The sequence below is a fragment of the Sphaerodactylus townsendi genome, linkage group LG12 (assembly GCF_021028975.2).
Source record: "Sphaerodactylus townsendi isolate TG3544 linkage group LG12, MPM_Stown_v2.3, whole genome shotgun sequence".
Classification (NCBI taxonomy): Eukaryota; Metazoa; Chordata; class Lepidosauria; order Squamata; family Sphaerodactylidae; genus Sphaerodactylus; species Sphaerodactylus townsendi.
In genome coordinates this window covers 50,202,238-50,219,040 of record NC_059436.1, presented here as the reverse complement: position 1 = coordinate 50,219,040, position 16,803 = coordinate 50,202,238, and the positions used below count along the sequence as shown (strand labels likewise).

The window sequence follows — 16,803 nt, the reverse complement described above, 5'->3', positions numbered from 1 at the left end:
AGGTCAGCATCGTCCCACTATCATAGATAAAACACTGAGGGAAGAACAACTTGCCAAAAGTGAGCTCACAGCACAGGCCGTTCCTGATTTGTAGTTCCGCAACTAAGCCTTGCTAACTTCACAACTGCACAACTGATCTGGCATAAGAACATAAGAACAAGCCAGCTGGATCAGACCAGAGTCCATCTCTCTGCTACTAGCAGTGGCCCACCAGGTGCCTTTGGGAGCTCACATGCAGGATGTGAAAGCAAGGGCCTTCTGCGGCTGTTGCTCCCGAGCACCTGGACTGTTAAAGCATTTGCAATCTCAGCTCCAAGAGGATCAAGATTGGGAGCCATAACTAGCTGGCTGAGAATTTAAGCTGCCATCTTTGAATTGTGTTCCTAGCCCTCTTGACTGTACACTGGCCAAAGTGTGCACAATTGCTGCTCAAAACAGCTTCTAACTCTGCTTTCCTAACCTATCCCACAGCGCTTAGCAGGCACATATTTCAAGCCACCTTTATATTCTACTTCTTCCTGGTTCAATAATCTTCTCTCCAGTCAGTCCAGAATGCTTCCACTGGATTTTGTTCTCTTACTCCTCTGATCTTCACACTCTGCACCTCCTTCAAAATTCTCTGGCCTTTATTTTCCGATTTCTTCACCTCCCTGCTCTCTTACACCCATTCCAACCCCTGGTTTTCCATAATTGAAGAAAAAATGGCCTCTATTGGACTGTCAGTGGATTCACGTTGCCCTTTGTCCTATTCAGAAGCTTATAGAAAATTAAAAGGTCAACTATTGGATAGAGAGTTCTCTACCCTAATCACCGCAGCCAAGAAACCGTGCTCCCCCCTGTATTTTTCTCTCCCATTTGAACGGGGCCACTTGGCACACTACCTGTATTGCTTAATAAACCCTGCTCAAAGGAGAGCCATAATGCTCGCCAGGTTTAATGTTATGCCTTCTGCCTTGTTACATGGCAGATTTAATAAGCAAGAAAAGGCTAAAAGATGGTGCCCGTGTAACGATGGCTCAGTTGAATCTCTGGCCCGCCAATTACTACACTGTCTCAGATTCAAGGAAATCAGATCCAATTATGTGAATTTTACTCCTTTACATTTACCCCATCTCCCCGATTTAATTAGATTACACTACTTGTTGGACAATCCTGATCCTTCTCTCTGTATGATAGTGGCAGACTTTCTCCTGGAAATTACTAAACGCCAGTGGATTTCTTTCGACCTAACATTTATTTCCTGTACTGTATATGCTTTTTAATCCGTTTTTTATTATTGTTGTACTGTTGTCTATGCCAATAAAGGCTTGCTAAAGACCTCCCTGGTTCAGACTATCCTCCAAGACCCATCTTGCACTCTCTTGCCAATGGATCACCTCACAGAGGTAGGAAGCGTCATCAAGTCACAGTCAACTTAAGGCGACCCCCACTGGAGGCCCTGCTGTTACCAAGAAGAAGGAGAAGGAGAAGGAGAAGGAGAAGGAGAAGAAGAAGAAGAAGAGTTGGATTTATATCCCCCCTTTCTCTCCTGTAGGAGACTCAAAGGGGCTTACAAACTCCTTGCCCTTCCCCCCTCACAACAAACACCCTGTGAGGTAGGCGGGGCTCAGAGAGCTCTGAGAAGCTGTGACTAGCCCAAGGTCACCCAGTTGGCATGTGTGGGAGTGTACAGGCTAATCTGAATTCCCCAGAGAAGCCTCCACAGCTCAGACGGCAGAGCTGGGAATCAAACCCGGTTCCTCCAGATTAGATACATGAGCTCTTAACCTCCTACGCCACTGCTGGACAGAACTTTCTCTGTTGTAGCCCTCTGGCCTTGGAACACCCCCCTTCTCCCAATCCTTTGCTCAGTGCCAAACTTTATGTCATTTTGGTACAAGATTAGGACCTCAAGTGCTCAGGCATTTTTTGAGTTGCTGAATTCCCTCCCACCCCCCTTCCGCATCACACACTCCTATTGCTGAATATGCAGCTTTCCCCCCATTCCACCCACTCCTCTCGCTGGATATGTTTACTTGCTTGTCATTGATATTCTAACAATTCTTGAAGCCAATTTTCTGACACAACTTTTTTTAAAAAGTATAACTTGTTATTCAAATTACTGGACGCCTGTGGATTAGATTTGGCATGTTGCCCTATTAGTTTTATTTGTGGTGCGTTATATTTTGACGTTCTTGGGAACTGCCTTGCAAGTATCTATTCAGAGCTCTGGCATATAACTTTTTACACAAATTAACATCAGACAGCAGTTCTCCTGTTACCCTCCTACTCTCTCGCTGTGTCAGGAAACGTTCTAACATTGAAAGCCCTTCAGGGATGGGGCGGTATAGAAATCTAAGAAAGAGAGAAAGAGAGAAAGAGAGAAAGAAAGAAAGAAAGAAAGAAAGAAAGAAAGAAAGAAAGAAAGAAAGAAAGAAAGAAAGAAAGAAAGAAAGAAAGAAAGAAAGAAAGAAAGAAAGAAAGAAAGAAAGAAATCAAACCCGGTTCCTCCAGATTAGATACACAAGCTCTTACACCACTGCTGCTCCTGCTGAAAGAAAGAAAGAACCTGCCATCCCTACAACTCAAATCTCCCCCTCTTTTACCTATTCCCACCCAGCCTCGACTGCATGGCACAATTTATCACTTCATTTCTGCACAGGGGCCCAGTTCAAGCAAAACCCCTCCCTTAACTGTGATTTGGAGGACTGTGAACAAGCCAATCCACCCTAGATGAAGATTCCAGTACCACACTCTAGTGTGACCAAGAAACAGAATCCAGGATGGACCAGAGGAGTCGCTGGGCCAAACTGCGCGCAGTACGCATTCTATATTTTCTGCACCCTCCCATGCCCCCCCGCCCCCCTTCCCACACTTACCTTAGTTCCTTTCCTTTTTCAGAACTTTTTCAGGCTGCAAAAGGCCTGTTCGCAGTAAAAACTGTCTGATGGGAACTATACTTCCCAGGAGACCTTGTGAGCCCCAAGGTCTCCTGGGAACTGTAGTTCCTCAGGCCGTTTTTACTGCGAACAGGCCTTTTGCAGCCTGAAAAAGTTCTGAAAAAGGAAAGGAACTAAGGTAAGTGTGGCAAGGGAGGGCGCCGCGGGGGGAAGGGCGCCTGGGGGAAGTGAGAGAGGCCTGGGGGCGATTTTCCGCGCACCCCCGGCCCCCTTGTAGCTCCACCACTGGGATGGGCCATGCAGATCAGAGCGGGATCAGTTCTCAAAGGCCCCCATTTAGTTTTGTGGAGCAAATGGACATAATCTGGGACACCGCTCTGGAGGAACTTCCATCACTTTGCCTTGACACTGGGGGATAAAAGGAACTTATTCAGCCTCTATCCTTGTTGTTCCCAAGAGCATCCACGTACAGCCTGTCCCAAAAGTGAATGGCCTCCACTCACTGACTATGCATTTTTATCCCACCTCTTCTCAAAAGAGCTCAGGGTAAAAGACACACAGTTCTCCCAAGTCTCTCTTCTGACTCGGCACTGTTCATCCAGTGGGGGCATGCAGTTGTCCCTCAGAACTGTGTGCACATTGATGCACTGTGCTGCAGGCACACACACGCGTGCGCGCACACTCACACACAGAAGTTTTTGCAACAGGGGTTGCAGGCCTTGTTATAACGATGTGCATTTTGCAAGTGCTGTCGATATACAGCAGAAGCAGCGCTGGCAAAATTATTATAAGACGTTGTACCACAATTAAACAACTTCTGGTATTGTCACCACACAATGTTACAGACACTTGAGTACTTCAAATCTGATAACTGCCCCTGCCAAACCCCTGCAGGGCAAGAGCAGTGGAACCTCGGTTTTCATTGCCTTCGGTTTTCATCAGTTTCGGTTTTCATCTATTTTGTCAGTGAAAAATTTGTCTCGGTTTTCATCGATTTGCAGTAAGGTGGAGGGGTTTGTGGAGAAAAATCACCCGGACAAAGATGTTGCAGGCTGTGTCTGCAACTTGTTTGATGACAATGTCTTGCCCCATTTCAGACAAATCTTACAGAGGCGTCACAAACAGACCTCTTTGGACAGCCTTCGGGCTCTGAAGCTGGTCCTAGTGTTATTGTTTGTTACTGTTTTCAGCGTTAAACACTATGTTTATTCACCCAAAAATGTGTTTTTTGGTATTTTTTTGGGAGTGCCTAGAACGGATTAATTGGATTTCCATTGATTCCTATGGAGAAGTTTGCCTCGGTTTTCATCCGTTTCGGTTTTCATCGATTCTTTTCGGACGGATTACCAACAAAAACCGAGGTTCCACTGTACTGCCGCAAGAGATGGGGTAGTTGAGCCGGCATATCTATTTTCCTTTCCACCACCCTCTCCCCCTTCTATTCCTGAAACCTTTTAGAAATGTCTGATACTGTGTTTCCACAAATATAAGACAGTGTCTTATATTACCCTGTTTCCCCTAATATAAGACATCCCCGAAAAATAAGACATAGTAGAGGTTTTGCTGAAGTGTGAAATATAAGGCATCCCCCGAAAGTAAGACGTAGCAAAGTTTTTGTTTGGAAGCATGCCTGATGAACAGAACACAGAAAAATAAGACATCCCCTGAAAATAAGACATAGTGCATCTTTGGGAGCAAATTTTTCTGTGTTCTGTTCGTCGGGCATGCTTCCAAACAAAAACTTTGCTACGTCTTACTTTCAGGGGATGCCTTATATTTCGCACTTCAGCAAAACCTCTACTACGTCTTATTTTTAGGGGATGTCTTATATTCGGGGAAACAGGGTAGCACCAGAAGCAGTAAACTATCCTCACTAGTTCCAAAGCATTAGCATAAATGTCAGATAAAACTTCATCTACAAATTACGATGTCCTCGTATTTGGGGAAGAACACAAGGAGTTCGTATCCCATGTGCCATGCAAAGTTTGCGCCTTCAAGACACGCACTTCTCTTTGCAACAATGGCATTCTATGAGATATGGTTTTTGACCCCCCGCCCCTTCAGTTTTTGCATCCCCGAACCGTCCCGTGGAGCTGCTACTGGCCGTGCTGGGAAATTTATGTTTAGCCACGTAAATGATGCAATTCTTACAATGAAGCCCCTACAAGCTCCTTGGGGCAGAAAGCAAATTGAGGTTTCTGATGGGATACCTACGTCAACAGTGCCTTGTGATTGGATCCTTGAATAACAGCGAGAATTCGTTCCAGTTTCTCCCCGGTGATGTGATCTGGAGGCAAGAAAAGACAAAAGGCTGCTAAAAATGACATCAATCCAAATAACAAATAAATACATCGTCCAGAGCCCTATGGGGGTGGAGAGGTTAATAAATCCAAATCCAAATAAATCCAAATAATAATAATCCAAATAATAATTATAAATAATAATAAATCCAGGACCTTAAAAATAAATCCTCAAAACAGACCAACAATATTCCGGCTTGAACAGGATCTCCATGTGTAGTGGAGCAAGAAAGAAACCCAGGGTTATAACGTCATCTTGTAAAACTCCACTGTTACTAAAGTTTGAGAGTTCATGAGATTCCAAATGCACATTTTCCCCAGAATAACGCCCTATCCATCCGTTTCAGAATGAGGAGAGTCCCTTCCACCCAGCATCCACTATAGCCATGGTGGCGAAGCTATGGCACTCCAGATGTTCATGGACTACAATTGGCCATGCTGGCAGGGGCTGACGGGAATTGTTGTCCATGAACATCTGGAGTGCCATCGGTTCGCCACCACTGCACTATAGAAAGACAGGATGGGAAAGAGTTTCCATTTACTGGCTTCCCTGTGTCCGAAGAGGTGGTGGAGAAGGAAAATATCCGCCGTCTCTATGTTTCTTCATAGGTACAGTGGAACCTCGGTTTTCGTTGGTAATCCGTCCGAAAAGAATCGATGAAAACCGAAACCAATGAAAACTGAGGCAAACTTTTCCATAGGAATCAATGTAAATCTAATTAATCTGTTCTAGGCACTCCAAAAAACGTACCAAAAACACACTTTTTGGTGAATAAACATAGTGTTTAATGCTGAAAACAGTAACAAACAATAACACTAGGACCAGCTTCAGAGCCAGTGGACCAATGTCGCACCGGAAAGCTGTCCCAAGAGGTCTGTTTCCCACGCCTCTTTAAGATTTGTCTGAAATGGGGCAAGACATTGTCATTAAACAAGTTGCAGACGCGGCCCGCAACAGCTTTGTCCGGGTGATTTTTCTCCACAAACCCCTGCGTCTTACTGCAAATTGATGAAAATTGAGGCAAATCGATGAAAACCAAGACAAAATTTTCACTGAAAAAATGGATGAAAACCAAAACTGATGAAAAACGGAGGCAATGAAGACCGTGGTTCCACTGTACATAGCTCTTGTCCTGCAGGGGTTTGGCAGGGGCAGTTATCGGATTTGAAGTATTCAAGTGTCTATAACATTGTGTGGTGACAATACCAGAAGTTGTTTAATTGTGGTACAACGTCTTATAATAATTTTGCCAGCACTACTTCTGCTGTATATTGACAACACTTGTTCTCCACAAACCCCTGCACCTTACTGCAAATTGATGAAAACCGAGGCAAATTTTTCACTGAAAAAAATCGATGAAAACCAAAACCGATGAAAACCGAAGGCTATGAAAACCGTGGTTCCACTATACCCGTGGTGGCGAACCTTTGGCACTCCAGATGTTATGGACTACAATTCCCATCATCCCCCGCCAGCACAGCCAATTGGCAAGCTGGCAGGGGCTGATGGGAATTGTAGTCCATAACATCTGGAGTGCCAAAGGTTCGCCACCAGTGCACTATACTGTTTCATTAAAGCCAGTGCTGCCCGAGATGAGGATGGCCTTCTTTTTCGTCTGCTGCTTCTCTCCAGGAGAGCAGGGCAAGGCACGGTCCCTTCTTGACAATCTGTGTGGTGCCGCAGCTGGCGTCTATGCCATGTTTCCCGCATCCTTCCTCCCAGCAATTCAGATTGGCTCACATGATCTTCACTTCTCCCACTTTATTGTCACAACAACCCCATGAGGTAGGCTTTGATGAAAGAGTTAGCAGCCTAACATCATGCAATGAGCATGCCCCAAATGGGAAATTGAACCCAGTCATTATCCAACACTCTCTAACCACTGGATCACACTGCCTTGTTGGCAGTCGGCTCCATTATTCAGTGCTCCAAAGCGGAGTTTCAAATGTGTGTTCCATCACGGGGAGAGTACTGAATAAATCCACCCTGGTGATCTAACATATCCCCTTGAATCTTTTCAGAAGCATTAGAAGAATGTTTTCTTACGTGGTCGGTCATCTGATCGCTGGCTATAAACAGCTGGAATGGCATTTTCAGTTTCTGTTACACATGCCACGTGGTACATTAAATACTTGAAACAGGGCTTCAGGACAAAGCTGAAATAATAAAGCGGCTAGCCCATGATGGTTAACCTTGAGGACCGAAAGTGCCCAAATTGTAACCCAAAACCCACTTTTTATTTATCGCGAAAGTGCCAACTGACGGTTCTAAAAAAATGGTTTGCCTCCGAACATGCATTGCCGCATAAGCCTCGAGTAAGTAGTTGGTGGTAGTCGGGTGGCTTTGCTTTGAAGCCAACCGTGGCAACTCTTCCACCGTTTAGGAAATCCGCGACGTAATTTCTAAAGAGGGTTTTACTCAGAAGCAAAGCCCCATTGCAAGCAGCGGAACCGAAGCATTACCCCAGGTAAAGGATCGCGATTTAGTTCTTTGCATGACAATCAGTGGGGTTTAACAGCATTTAACGGGGTTACCTATACTGCTTCCCAAAACTAGGTCTTAGGTTTTGAAACCGCTAATAATCGAAGTTCAGGTGGAAACTCAGGCCTCAGCCCTGGAGTATGTGTGTGTGGTACTCTGTTTGCATTGTGCCTCCACCGAGAGGGTTTCTGAGTATACCTCTGGCACCAAGTGCCATGAGGTTAAGCCTACCACCGCTGTAGCCCAATGAGGTAAAAAAGAGAAGTCAACAAGATGCTGCATAATGTTGGAATCATCTTTACTGAAACGCCGCCTTCTTCAATCAGTTTTCCTGTATCTGAGAAGTCATCCGTGGCTTTGCCAAACAAGCCCTTAACTGTATAGGTCTTTTGAAAAGAAGAAACATAATGCATTGAGAATGAAAGTATTCCACTATGTCCCAAATGCTAGTACATGCACCAAACATTGCACGCAAAGATAATGCCGTCAAACCAAAATATTGACCAAGGGACATTGCTCAAAAGCTCTTGTCAACAACATCAACAACCTTTATTGGCATAATAATACAGTTCCATAAACAATACATTCATTCTGGTTGTGGTGGGTTTCCCGGGCCGTGTGGCCGTGGTCTGGTAGATCTTGTTCCTAACGTTTCGCCTGCATCTCTGGCGGGCATCTTCACAGGTGTATCACAGAGAAAAGTCTGTTTCCACACTGGCGTCTAGTGAGAAAGGAAAAGTTTAGTGGGGTATACTGTCCATGTCCCAGGGTGGAGAACCGATCAGTAAGTGTTTGGGTGGAACTTGCTATGCAAAGATTTGCCACCACTGCACTATAGGACAGTGGTGGCGAACCTATGGCACGGGTGCCAGAGGTGGCACTCAGAGCCCTCTCTGTGGGCACGCTGCGGTATCAGAGTTTTGTCGTAATGTGGGGGCAGAAAAGTCGCTTCCCACACACACATCTACGCTGGCCTGGGGCCTCTGGAGCTGTAATGTAACGCGTGGAGGCTAACCCTGTTAGAAGATGCTGGCACCCTTTAACCGATTTTCATGGGAAGAACTAAAAGCCGCAATCCTTTACTCGAGGTAGCTTGGTTGCTGGCAATGGGGCTTGTTTCTGAGTAAACCCTCCTAGGGTCATGATTCACCCATTCAAAAGCATTAGCACAAGTTAAAGCTTCACCCCGAGCAAAACCACCGACTACCACCAAGCTTTACGAGGCCTAATCTAACGCTACAAGCCAACCGTTTTTTCTAAACTAAAACCTCGGTATTCAGGTTAAACTGCCATGTTGGCACTTTGAGATAAATAAGTGGGTTTTGGTTTGCAGTTTGGGCACTCAGTCTCGAAAAGGTTCGCCATCACTGCTATAGGAAGACAGGATAGGGAAGAGTTTCCATTTACTGGCTTCCCTGAGTCCAAAGAGGTGGTGGTGAAGGAGAATATCCGCTATGCAAAGGTGTGGTTGAGTTCATTGTATTGCGGGTGGGGTTATCAGTCCATTTTTTAAGTACTGATAGCCAAGACCTGTTAATTTTCAGAGTCTCTTCTTTTTTGTTGAAGTTGTCTTGGTGTTTGTGAATTTCAATGGCTTTCCTGTGACTGTGTATTCCACACGGAGTGGGTGTGCAAAATGCGCAGGCAATGCTTTATTTAGTGTTGCCAGGGATTTAAACCCCCATTTAGTTTAAAAAAACTTTTTGGATTTTTCTGCAGACCCAGGAGGTCCCCCTAAGTTTGAAGAACCCTGTTGAGGGAAGTATGCCCCCATCTGCCGATTTTAGTATTGGCACACTGGGGGCACTGTTGGGAATAAGATGTATAGATTTTGCCCCCTGGTTAAAGCACTAGCTGTAACAACTCTTGATGACAAATTAACAACCTTGCCACTGCAAACCAAAGGCAAAGCTAAATGTGGGGTTTTTCAACGACACCTCGCCTATTCCATTCTCAGTTGCCATTTCTCAAATGCTTAGTGTTGGATCAACATATATTTCCCCTTCTTTTCAGCAATTTGCGTGTACAACTTGAAACTCATGAGGAACTGCATCAGGTGGCCGTGTGTGTGTGCACGTAATTTGAAAATCCCACCCCTCAAACTCTCCTCTTCAGACATCCTGTGCTTTCTTAGGAGTTAGACCAGGCTAATTTCTTTTAATTTTTCCTTAAATACCCTCTCAGCTACTCTCAACATTCCTGGGCCAGTTGTGAGGAGTTCCCCCCTTTATTTTTCATTAAGGCAAAGTAAAAAATTTTCTGCACATTTGAGGAGCCCCCTCCCCCATGTAGAGATGCCTATTTTATTTATTTATTTATTTATATTTATTTATTATATTTATATACCGCCCTCCCCCGGAGGGCTCAGGGCGGTGAACATGAATATACGAATAGAGCACAAAATAAAATCAATAAATCTCAGATAATTAAATAAATCCTAATAAAATGGCTCTATATACTTTGAATCATTAAAACCCCATTAAAAGCAGCGCATTAGTATCAAAATAGAATACATAATACATAATACTAACTAATCCCCTAAGAGGGGAGGGGAGGGGAGGGGACGGCAGGATCCACAGATGTTAACGAGGGGGGGGGGGCATCAGCGGCCAGCCTCCCCAAAGGCCCAGGGGAACAGCTCGGTCTTGTACGGTCTCTATGAACTCATTGAGATCCCACAGGGCCTGTACAGCTGGAGGGAGAGCGTTCCACCAGGCCGGGCCAGAGCTGTAAAGCGCTCTTGGTTTTCAGGTGATAGCCAACCAGGGGAGTGAGGGAGCCTGCCGGCTACCAGATGTTTAAGGTTTCTTCTACAGATGTCGGTCCATCAGCCTCTGTCAGCATGGCCAATTGGCCATGCTGGTAGGGGCTGATGGGAATTGTAGTTCCTGAACATCTGGAGAGCCGCAGGTTCCCTACCCCTGGGCTAGCCGCATCATGGAGGGGCCAGGGATCACCAGCAAATTGGCCTCTGCAGAGCGCAGAGGCCGGTTTGGGACATATGGGGCAAGACGGTCCCGCAGGTACGGAGGTCCCAGGCCGCGCAAGGCCTTAAAGTCCGTGAACATTTGTGGATGACCTGGCTTCTCCCCTTTCATGATAAGCCTGGGACCATTTTTACACACAGCGATACGAACAGAAAATTCTTACCCTGCTGAGGTGGGCGTTATACACATCCTCGAATAGCTTGTTTCCGCGACCCAGACCAAGTACTGAGAGGCAAAAATGAAAGGGGGGGGGGGGAGAAGATTCAGCTGGCAGATTTTAGAAGTCACGTTTTCTGAGTGCAAATTCCAGGATATTCTGGCAGATGAATATTAACCCCAAAACACCAAAGGTGAGTTTAGTGGAACAAGGAAATGACAACAAAAACAGCTCTAAACTCACTGGAAATGAAGGTAATGCAACTGTATAGAAACAAAAGCCATAAGCTGCGAGAGTGCAAACAAAAAATATAGATTGAAACACAACCTTACAAGCATAGGATAAATGCTCCTATAATTAGACAGGTTTGTTGGTGAGTTTCCGGGTTGCGTGGCATTGGTGCTGGTACAGGAGGATCTTGTTCCGAAGCGTTTTGACCTGTATTCGTGGTTGAGCTCAGAGGTGTATGCAGGTAGAGAAGTCTGTTACACACTGTGTCCAGACTTACACAGTGTGTAACAGACTTCTTTCTGTGATACACCTCTGAAGACGCCAGCCACAGATGCAGGCGAAACGTTAGGAACAAGATCTACCAGACCACGGCCACACAGCGCAGAAAACCCAACACAACCAGTTGAATCCGGCCATTAAAGCCTTCGATGCTCTTATAACAATGTATGAGGTAAGCTAATACCACAAAGAGTGTATACCAGGGTCTTCAAACGATGGCCCTCCAGATGTTCATAGACTACAATTCCCTTGAGTCCTACCACTTGGCCATGCTGGCAGGGGCTGATGGGAATTGTAGTTCATGAACATCTGGAGGGCCATAGTTGGAAGACCCCTGGTGTATACAATCAATCCAGCTTTCTCAGACAAAATCATACATCAGTATGGGTCAGAGATCTGCAACCTGTGGCTCTCCAGATGTTCATGGACTACAAATCCCATCAGCCCCTGCCAGCATGGCCAATTGGCCCTGCTGGCGGGGGCTGATGGGAATTCTAGTCCATGAACATCTGGAGAACCGCAGGTTGCAGACCCCTGGATGGGTGAAACAGATGTCTCACAGCCTAAGGCTTTTGTTTCGATACAGATTAACATTAACTACAAGCACCTGCCTGCCCAGTCTATCAAGGACTGTGAGACTGGCAACTGCTCTCCAGGATTCGGGGAAAAGGTATCTTGGGCAAGCAGATACTTCAGCAATGAACTACACCCTTTCCCCAGTCAAGACAGGCCTTGTGTCTGTCTGGTGAATCTGAAACAGGACTCGTGGGAATCCTTAAATAGCAGCGGCAGAAAAAAGCAACAAAGAGGGGTAGGGGGATTCACAGTTATTGCGGTAACAAATTGCTGTTCTTCCAGATAAAGAGGATTATAGTTCCCCATCATCTCTCCTGATGCTGGCAGGGGATGATGGGAACTGTAGTCCATAACATCTGGAGCGCCATGAGTTTGACACCTGTGCTTTAGGCAGAAGCCGTTTAGTATAATGGGTATTCTTCCTACAAAAATGGTGATGCGTTAACAAAGAGGTTTGAGGGGGGGAAAAACACAATCATGTATTTATTTATTGAATTTCCTTATCGCTTTTCCTAGTCACTCAGAGAAATTTACTATAACACAATCAAGTTGCATCGCCTCAACACCCATCCACCCACCCCCTGGCCAAACACACTGGTTCCCACTACTGAGTAACCTATTAGCCCCTCCTCTTAGGATAAAATGTCTTTAATGCTGCAAAACCCAGCTGGGGAAAAGAGTTCCAAATTCCGCTAAATAATATGAAAAATTTATGATGATCGTCACAGTGAAAGTCACAAAAGGTTTGTAAATTGGGTTACGCTAATTCAGTTTTTGCTGTCTGATTACGACACTGGAACCAATATTCTGGTAGCCAAGTTTGTAGAGATATTAAACTCGAAGACTATAAAATATTTTTTCACATTATTAACTATGCCTTTTGGGATACCCACTGCTGTCCTACTTTACTTTTAAATCGTTAGTGCATTTTATTTATATTGTAATATATTACTGGCGTGAATGATTTTAGAGAGATAATTCTTCTTAGCAATTTTACCATTAAATCTGATATGAATTTGGAATTCTCAGATCTGACTGCTGATCTATGGAGATCGTCTCCTTCCTTATTCTTGTAAAACTACAGCTGGAGGCTGGAGGATGTGTCTCTGTAATTTTAATTTATGCCTATTAAAGGTTAATGAATGAAAAAGCTAAATTGTGGAAATGCTATCAGACTTTTACCCACCCATCATTTTTATTGGAGGGACCGTGGCCCAGTGATAGAATATCTGCTTTGTATGCAGACTGGTTTAGTTCCCAGAACCTCCAGTACTTCACTTATATTATTTATTTGTTAGTTCAATTTAATATACCGCCCAATCCCCTAAGGGCTCTGGGTGGTGTACAAGTTAAACAAACACATCCATATACCCCAATTAAAAAAAATATTAGCCTGTTCCCAACAACCACCACATAGAGCAGGACAGTATTACTGCTCCGCACTGACATAGTCTATCTCAGTGGTGGCGAACCTATGGCATGGGTGCCAGAGGTGGCACTCAGAGCCCTCACTGTGGGCACGCACAAACAGAGTGCCCCCCCCCCCACATCCAGGCTGTGGCCTGGGCCGCTGGGCTCACGACAGCATCAAACGGCTAAGTTTTGGGAAGCAGTGTAGGTGTAACTCTGTCAAGCGCCGTTAAACTCCACTGATTTTCATGCAAAGAACTAAAAGCCGCATCCTGTACCTGGGGAGTAAGCTTATTGCTGGCAATGGGGCTTGCTTCTGAGTAAACCCTCCTAGGGTCGTGATTCACCCGTTTGAAGAGTTGCATGGTTGCTTCAAAGCAAAGCCACCAACTACCACCAAGCTTACTCCTGAGTAACACATGCCTTGGAGGCAACGGTTTTTTCTAAACTAAAACCTCAGTATGCAGGTTAAATTGCCGCGTAGGCACTTTGCGATAAATAAGTGGGTTTTGGGTTGCAATTTGGGCACTCGGTCTCGAAAAGGTTCGCCATCACTGGTCTATCTGATCTTGTCACATCTCAGAAACTAAGCAGGGTCGGCCCTGGGTCAAATTTGGATGGGAGACCTAAGAACATAAGAGCGAGCCTGCTGGATCAGACCAGAGTCCATCTAGTCCAGTGATGGCGAACCTTTTCGGTGACCGAAAAGCTCCAAATTGCAACTCCAAAATCCATCCACTTATTTATCAGCAAAGTGCCAACCCGGAATTTAACTTGCATTACCGAGGTTTCAGTTTAGAAAAACGGTTGGCTCCAAGGCGCAGCATTACCTCAGTGAGTAAGCTTAGTGAAGCAACCATGCAACGCTTCAAATAAGTGAATCACGATCCTAGGAGGGTTTACATAGAAGCAAGCCCCAATGCCAGCAACCGAGCTTACTCCCCAGGTAAAGCTGATCATGGCCAGACCAGCCTAAATCAGGTGGTAGGTGTGGGGGGGTGATTTTCCACCCCTCCCCATTACATGATGAATTCCTGTGCTGCAGCGTCTACAGAAAGGCTCTTGAGTGCCACCTTCTGGCACCTCGTGCCATAGGTCTTCATCACATCACTGATCTAGTCCAACACTCTGCTACTCGCAGTGGCCCACCAGATGCCTTTGGGAGCTCACATGCAGGATGTGAAAACAAGGGCCTTCTGCTGCTGCTGCTGCTCCCGAGCACCTGGTCTGCTAAGGCATTTGCAATCTCAGATCAAGGAGGATCCAGATTGGTAGCCATAGATCGACTTCTCCTCCATAAATCTGTCCAAGCCCCTTTTAAAGACCTCTAAGGAATACCAGGGTTATAACGCAGACAGTGGCGTAGCACCAAGGGGATGGGATGGGGCGCGAGGCACCGGGTGTGTGCCAGTGCAGGGGCATGGTGGGGCATTCCGGGGCATAGTGTGGCGGGGGCGCAGGACTCAGGCATGTCCTGGGCGCAGTTACCCCTTGACCCACCCCTGGATGCTGAGACAGGGAATGGCAAACCACCTCTGCATGTTTCTTGCCTTAAAAACCCTACGGGGCTAACAAAAGTCAGCTGGGACTTGACAGCACACACACAAAAAATTTTGCTCCACAGTTAGGATAAGTATATTGTAAATTATCCAGACAGGTTGCAGGTAAAGGTGAGATTTCAGCTGGGACCAGAGGTGGGATCCAGCAGGTTCTCACCAGTTTCCGAGAGTGGGTTACTAATTATTTGTGTGTGCCGAGAGGGGGTTACTTTCATTGGGTCCGCTCCGCTAGGAAATTCCATTAGGTCCAAAAATCATAAAGTCCTATTGTTTCCTACGTGGCTGGTTAGCAAAGGCAGAAAACGGGATAATTCTCCCTGTTGGGCTGTTTTAAAAGCATGTTTTAGTAATATGGCAAAGTTCCTGGTTTAAGGAAAGTCTCCTTCTTTTGATTTCTAGAAAGAAAATTAAGTATTTGAAAGTATTAAGTATTTTTTACAGGCAATCAATTAAAGGAGACAGTCGCTATTTCTGGCTGGCAGTAGATCATATGTGGACTTGCTATAATAAGCTTCACATTATGGACAGAAAGATACCAGCCGAAATTACCAGGGAACTTTTTTTTACAGTAAGAGTTTTTACAGTAATAGAGAATAGGGCCTATTGTAGCCTGGTTAGCTTTAAGCAAAGATTTTCCTGATGTTGCTTTCTGACGTTCAGGCTGGCATCTTCAGAGGATCTTCTGAAGATGCCAGCCACAGATGCAGGCGAAACGTCAGGAGAGAATGCTGCTAGAACACGGCCATACAGCCCGGAAACCACACAGCACCCAAGTGATTCCGGCCGTGAAAGCCTTCGACAATACATTGAACAGAGAAATTATTAATGCCCCACCCCTGGAATGCCCAGCCACGCCCCCGCCCTGCCCCGCCCAGCCCCATTGGCACTACGCCACTATTTGACTCCCACCACCATGGGAACCTGTTACTAAAATTTTTGGATCCCACCACTGGCTGGGACCTTCTGTGTGTCAGCTCAGTCCTTTGGCTGCTGTGTTATGCCTCTGCTGTAGCACAGAACTAGGAAATATTCAGATGTCTTTTTTTAACCAGCATAAAGAACGCCCCGGAAAGCAGAGCACGAAGCAGCAGCCGCGGCCTGCTGGTTGCTCCCCACAGCATGCCTGCTTCTTGAACTTTGTCAAGATGAGTTTCCCTGAGCCAATTGGCAAACAGCCCAAGCTTCCATGAGCCAGGTAGATTCAGGACAGGGTTCATGAACTCCATGGGAAAGGCTATAAGGACACAATACATGAGCTCCTAAAGCAGCGGTGGCGAACCTATGGCATGGGTGCCAGAGGTGGCACTCAGAGCCTTTTCTGTGGGCATGGACTCACAGAGTTTGTCATGTAAGGGGGGCGGAAAATCACACACACCCCCACACACAGACACACATCTAGGCTGGCCTGGGCACAATTCTTTACCTGGGAGTAAGCTCAGTTGCTGGCAATGGGGGTTGCTTCTGAGTAAACCCCCCTAGGGTAGTGATTCACCCATTCAAAGTGTTGCACAGTTGCTTCACCAAGCTTACTCCCGAGTAACACGTGCCTCAGAGCCAACTGTTTTTTTCTAAACTAAAACCTCAGTATTCAGGTTAAATTGCCGTATTGGCACTTTGCAATAAATAAGTGGGTTTTGGGTTGCAATTTGGGCACTCGGTCTCAAAAAGGTTCGCCATCACTGTCCTAAAGGAACAAATGCTGACTCTGCAGGGCTATTTCAGGTTGTGCAAAAGGCACACAGGGGAAGAGTAAAAACCTCACCCACCCAGGCACACACGATTGTTAATAAACCACAACAAGAAGAAGGCTGCAAGTTTCAACTGTAAGCCTCACTTGGAATCCCTGAATAAGCCATTCTTTTCCCACCTAATTTTCTTCATAGGATTATTGTGAGGATCAAATGACATTGCAATGTAATTCAACAGATGGTTTATTATTTTAT

The 16,803-nt window shown here is 45.7% G+C and overlaps 1 protein-coding gene across 1 annotated transcript in view; it reads right to left on the bottom strand.

The window, feature by feature from the left end:
• The window catches only part of TRUB2 (TruB pseudouridine synthase family member 2), a 35,309-nt gene that overhangs the window by 13,188 nt on the left and 5,318 nt on the right, over positions 1–16,803 (bottom strand). The window contains 3 exon segments of the mRNA XM_048512166.1: positions 5,094–5,193; positions 7,975–8,047; positions 10,812–10,873. Of these exon segments, the coding sequence (XP_048368123.1) occupies positions 5,094–5,193; positions 7,975–8,047; positions 10,812–10,873 (235 nt within the window).